The 6,000-nt window shown below is 37.0% G+C and overlaps 1 protein-coding gene across 3 annotated transcripts in view; it reads right to left on the bottom strand.

The window, feature by feature from the left end:
• Nucleotides 1-3,659: 3,659 nt before the first annotated feature.
• Nucleotides 3,660-6,000, bottom strand: part of Pla2r1 (phospholipase A2 receptor 1) — a 116,476-nt gene continuing 114,135 nt past the window's right edge. For all 3 annotated transcript variants that reach the window (XM_010606814.3, XM_010606816.3, XM_010606815.3), the window contains 2 exons: nucleotides 4,635-4,667; nucleotides 3,660-4,519 (listed from right to left, as the gene is read on the bottom strand). In XM_010606814.3, the coding sequence (XP_010605116.1) occupies nucleotides 4,305-4,519; nucleotides 4,635-4,667 (248 nt within the window). In that variant the 3' untranslated portion in view covers nucleotides 3,660-4,304. The remainder of the gene's footprint in view (nucleotides 4,520-4,634; nucleotides 4,668-6,000) is intronic.

The raw sequence follows: 6,000 nt of genomic DNA, 5'->3' as shown, positions 1-6,000 counted from the left end.
GTTATTATTTATTTGTATTACTTGAGAAGTAGTATTCTCATTGTCAAACCAGTGAGCCAAGAAAGTCTAGAAAAGTCTGGTTTCATTTTTTAAAAATTCAAACAAATATGTTATTATTCCTTTTAATCGCTCACTTAGAAATTGAACATAGACAAAGCACACAACTTTGTCATGAGTTTTTCACCTGGATTGGATAAAATGTCAGATTCTTACCAAAAATCTATACTTTCTTTCATGAGATTTTTTTCTTTAGAAATATGTATTTTTTGGGCTGGGGATTTAGCTCAGCGGTTTGGTGGCCTGCCTTGCAAGTGCAAGGACCCAAGTTCAATAGCCGGTACCAAAAAAAAGAAATACATATTTTTTGACAATAGGAGATGGATGAGATAAGGTCCCAAACAAAGGCAGTTACTGTTCCTGAAGTTCCATTGTATAATACATACTAATTCAGATTGTGAATATTGGGCACAAATAACTCATTTCTTACTTATTAGTTCACCCTAACAGAAAAATGTATGAACACAAGAAAGACATGAGGCTGTGCCCTAAGTTTATAATTCCTTTATTTTCAGAAGCTTAATCACACCAATATTGTGAATTTGATCTTTGGTACCATGGAGGATTTTCCCAGGGTAAGCCATCAGAGAAAGATTTGGAGTGCAATCCATGCCCCCTCCTTTTTAAGGTAGAGAAAAATCTGTGCAAAAAGAAGTAAGAAAGAAGAACCAGCATGACACCTTAATTACAGGTAAGTAACTTTGAAGAAGAAATAGTACATGAAGGGTAAAATTCTAGAAATTGAAAGCCTTAAAAAACCCACGTCCTGTATCACTTGGAAATCTCTATGCACCTTCAGAATGTGTGTTCTCAGTTTGAAGACTCACTTAGAGAATGTATTTCAGAAGTGTATGGGAGATGGGGTTGTAGCTCGGTGGTAGAGCACATGCTTAACAGAAGCAAGGCCCTGGTTCAACCTCTAGCATCAAAACCAAACCAAAGCAAAACCAACCAACCAAAAAACAAACAAACAAACAAACAAAAACCATAGAAACTACACGATTAATCAAGGATGCATTTTGATTTTACTTGATTTCACTTTCTCTGTCAGCCACAGGTAGGATACTGGTTATTAAATTCCCAGGCCTTAGGAGGTGGCAACCTAGATTACATAGAAGAGCATGGACTCTTGAATGGCTGGAGAAAGCAGTCTTCTTACTAGCTCAGGTAGGGGTGGATGAGAAATAAACCTTTGCTGTGTTCTGATTCCAAGATTTGGGGATTGTTTAGTACAGCATTTAGCCTCCCCTGACTAAGGAAGTAGTTAATCTTACTGGGTAGTGTCTCACCACTGCAGCAGTGAAGTGGTCTTGTAGTCAAGAATTGCAGGGTCCAGGGAGGGCTGCAAATGACAGTCAGTTTTCAGGAGACAGCCAGGATAGGGCCAAATCACAGAGGACAGATATAAGCTACACCAAACTGCATAGCAGTTGCCTGCAGAGCTCCAGGAGTGGGCCAGAAAGCTGCTGTCAGCGGACACCATACAACATACACCTACAGTCAATCTCCTCCCAATATTAGACAGGTCACAATTTCTCACATATGCAACTGTCATTTTGAGGAAGAAAAGAAAGTCCAGGCCTGAATGTCTATCTGACCAGATTATCTAATCCACCCTTGATAGGGAGTGGAATCTGCAAATAGAAGAAAAATTTGACCTGGAAAAGGCTGTTGAAATCAGGAGAACTCAATATATCGATTGGAAAATCCAAGATTTTATATCACCTGAGTCTATAAAGATGCTAAGGTTAATCATGGGAAGTAATTGATTTTTAAAGGAAGGAGGCATATTAATTATGTGTGAGCTTGTGATCCTGCTTTTTTCCCTCTTCATGTTGCAATTATGAAATATAGTTCAGATTTAAAATAGATGTGGAAAAATTATAGAAAATGCACATATATGAATAAAGCAGCATATTTTAGTACTTTGTATTTATGAAATTTCAGCAGTGGAAAGGAGTGCATGGTCTGTTTATGGGGGACAGGTTTTCTGGAGATATGGTTCAATACTAAATACTATGAAAATACAGAACATTGACAAGCAATACTGTTTCTTTTTGCAAAAGCACTTTCTCAATGACATATTTTGTCAGGCTGGTGTGAGTGTGGGGGCTTCGACCAGAAGGCTAATTGACTACAGTTTTCAGTGTGTCCCTGAAAGAAACAGAATTTTAATTTCACTTGACAGATTGCTAAATTGAGCTTTATACCATCTGTTTACTTCAAGCCAATTATTCATTTAAGTCTTACGTGTACAACCACCACACAATATAATAACGATCTTTTTAGAAATGATCGTTTTTTCAAGTCCTAAGACTTAAAAAACATTATAAAAGTTGATTGTCCTAGTGTGTAACCTGTGCAGAAGTAGTAAAGAGCTGCTATATGGGCTCCTTTCTCAGAAAATGCTCTTCAAATCATCTTTCCAAGGATGTTGGTTTGCCACTTAGAAATTCATTCATATTTTCTCCCAGAGCTCCCCCTTGTGACTAGCAGCCACCAGCATTTAGGCAGTTGGTTATAGTAATTAAAATGCACACTAACAGGAAGGCTCTGAAATTTCCCCTTTCCCTCTGTTACAAGATCTTACTTAATTTTCATAATCACCTGCTATTTTCTGCCCTTAGACTTCTTTAGTGGGTTACTGTCCATTTTCCCTCAGTAGAATATAAATACTATAAACACTGAGATGTCCTGACTCGCTTACCCTACTACCTCCACTATCTAGAATAGCATGCTGCTTTTAATAGGAACTCGATAAAAACCTATGTAATGAGAAAACTTAAATATTGATTATGGAACTATTTTTGTTTCTTAGAGATTGATGAAGATTTTGATTTTATTATTTACAACAGTATGAAGCTTTTGCTGATTATTAATTAGCTGTTCTAGCTAGTCCAATGCAAAAGGAGATGCCTCATGGAAGTCATAGAATATTTCAAAGGACACCTAATCAATTCATTTATATAATAAAGGTATCTCGACTACTGTTGGAGAGTAATTTGTTTAGTACCTCTCAACATGTCCTCTAGTCTTGTTCTAGTGGGTCTATAATTCAGGTCTTCATTCTTTTTCCTTTTAAATTTCAGTTATATTTTATATATTCCAGTTAAGAATGTATATATCCTTAGTTCTTAAAGCCCATGAGTTTTAATAGTACTCAACTATCAATATATTCATTTAGACTTATTTGTAGGATATTTTAAAGTGTCAAATAGCAATCATTTAGCAATTAAAGGGTTTTTAGCTATTTTTAATCTATTGGCTGTTTATGGGAGTGTGCTGTTCAACATCTATACGATGCAATGAAATGTAACTAAGTTGGGCTTGGTGATAAATACCTACGATCTCTGCACTCAAGAGGCTGAGGCAAGAGGATTGCCGCAAATTTGAAGCCAGTCTGGCCTACACGGTGAGACCTTGTCTTACCAATCAAAAATAATTTTTTTCTTCTCCTTTAGCTTGAGAAGTCAGACCTAATAAAAATTAATATCACCCTTCATTAGTTGAGAGCCCAGAATCCAAGAGTTCTTCTTTTTGTGGTACTGGGAACTGAACCTAGGAGAGCTCTAGCACTGAGCCCCACCCCATACTTGCTTTAATATTTTATTTTGAAACAGAGTCTTGCTAAATTGCTTAGGATGGCCTCAAACGTGCAGTCCTCCCACTTCAGCAGGATCTCTGGATTACAGGTTTGTGTCTCCATCCAGCTCAAAACCTGTGAGTTTTAAACTTAGAAATTAGCATTTTCCAAACCTTTCAGTGGAAATGATTAAATTAAAATAAACAAAACCTCTCAGAAGCCTACTCCTCTCATATACAAAATAGCATTTTAAAATTTGTTTTGCTGCTTCGTTCTCTCTTTTAATTGAATGGGTGTAAATGTCAGAATAGGTACCAGATTAGTCTTACAATTCCCCCCAAATTTTAGTGGGAACTTATTAATACAAAAACTGTTATTCACATTGGTTTGTGAGTTTTCATCAGGGAGTTTCCTTTAATATTTCCCAACTTTCTGAAAAATAATCATTGCATAATTTCCCCTTTTCAAGAATGGATCAGTTTAGGGAAATGAATAAATCAAAATCCATGTGTTCTGGTTATAAGAAAGACGTTAGGAATAATTAAAACTGTGAAACTATTCACAATCTAAGGGCATCGGGTAAAAGGGAAATACAGACAGGATTCCTTTGGTCTTCTTTACTCATCTTCATGGCTGACTTTACTCTTCTTCTCCGACTTTGCTGTCATTGGTCATTCTTCTCAAGATCAGAGATGAGAATATTTTCCTCTAAATGTACGGTACTAAAGTTGGTTGTAGGGTAGTAAAGATTCCCAAACCCTGCAAGTCTCTGGAGGAAGTGACTGTTCCACTTGTATATGTAGAAGGAAAGTGTGCAAATGACCAGGATTACTATTAACGTCAGTGCAATGGCGAGAGGAGCAATGCTGCGGCTGGGCTCTGAAAGAAGATGAAGAAGCAGAAAACCTCAGTAACAAGGAAGTAACGGAGACACTGTCACCTTGCTGCTTTCTATTTTATTATTTCTAAGAAAAATCAAAATATCCTAGCCTACCTTTTCCTGGAAGCTCCTTTTCAGTGTGAATATCTAAAATCAATAAAAAATTATAATTAAGGTTTTTTAAATTTAGCAAAATCATGTCACTATTATAGCAGGGTTCGGTAAACTATGGCCCATGAGTCAATTTGGCCACTTGTTTCTATAATAACGCTTTATTGGAACTTAGCCATATTCATTCATTTATGTATTATCTATGACTGTTTTCATGAAGCAATGCCAGAAGGACAGAGACTGTATGGTCCCTAAAGCTAAAGTATTTATTCTGTGGCCTTCTGAAAGAAAAGTCAGTGCCCCTGGATTTAGAGTGTCATTGTTATCAGTACTTACAAATATACACTGCTTCTTTTAAGCCAAAGAATTTCCATCAAGTCTTAGCACTGTGATACAATAGAAATGCAAGTAACAAAAAGTTTTGTTGGGATGTAACGTGGAGTTTGTCCAGAGAGGATAACTTGCCTGCCTCTGTGTAAGGATTTTATAACCAGCATCTTCTCACCTCTGCCACCTCAAGAGTCTTGGGAAGTGAATAACTCCTCCACTTAAAAATGCGCTGTTGTTTTAGGGCTTTCTATTGTAAAAATATATCTCGTTCAAGTAGACTATCTCAAAATTTGAACTCCACAACTTTTGAACTGGGTAAAGCCCTGAGACAGAGGTAGACAATGATCTGGAGGGAGCTCAGGGAGTACATCTGTGAGAGGCAGAAGCACCTTGCAGCTCTACTTCCACTCAGTTCAACAGATGTATAAGAAACGTCACTGTCATTATCCATAGTAAACCACATTGTAAAAGACATTGTTTGTTATAACTTAAAAATAATCTGATGTAATTTTGCACTAAGTCAGTAAAGGCATTATTGTGTGCGAAGGTGCTTCTTCATCAAAGACTGTTGAATGATATCTATTTTTTGGGTAAGGGTAATGGGAGGCATGAAGGAGCACTTAGGCGATTTGGTGTGCAGTCCTTGATACAGCCTCAGTTTGGGCAAACACTTTTCTCATCTGTAAAGTGGGGATGTTTTAACTGCTCCACTACCTTGGGATATTGCTGTGAGGGATAAAAGGGTGCCATGTATGATAAAAAGCTTCAAAGTCCCGTATGTACAAGAAGACATCAGGTGTTTCTGATTTGTTCTTGACACTTACAGGATGGTGATAACTTGGGCACACTATTTGCTAGTCATGCTTCTTGCACAGAATTAATACTCATACTACTAGAATTTCAAACATTGGTGACCACATCCACAAATTATTTTCTCTTCATTCCCACTGTCTAACAGGTCTCCAAGACCTGATGATTCTCTCCTCCTTTTTGATCCCTCCTTTTTAGTTCTACCATTGAGATTACAAACACTGATCTT

Source organism: Fukomys damarensis, unplaced genomic scaffold (assembly GCF_012274545.1).
Source record: "Fukomys damarensis isolate Sample0158 unplaced genomic scaffold, DMR_v1.0_HiC HiC_scaffold_26, whole genome shotgun sequence".
In the NCBI taxonomy this organism is placed as follows: domain Eukaryota; kingdom Metazoa; phylum Chordata; class Mammalia; order Rodentia; family Bathyergidae; genus Fukomys; species Fukomys damarensis.
This window is presented reverse-complemented; position numbering and strand designations above follow the sequence as displayed.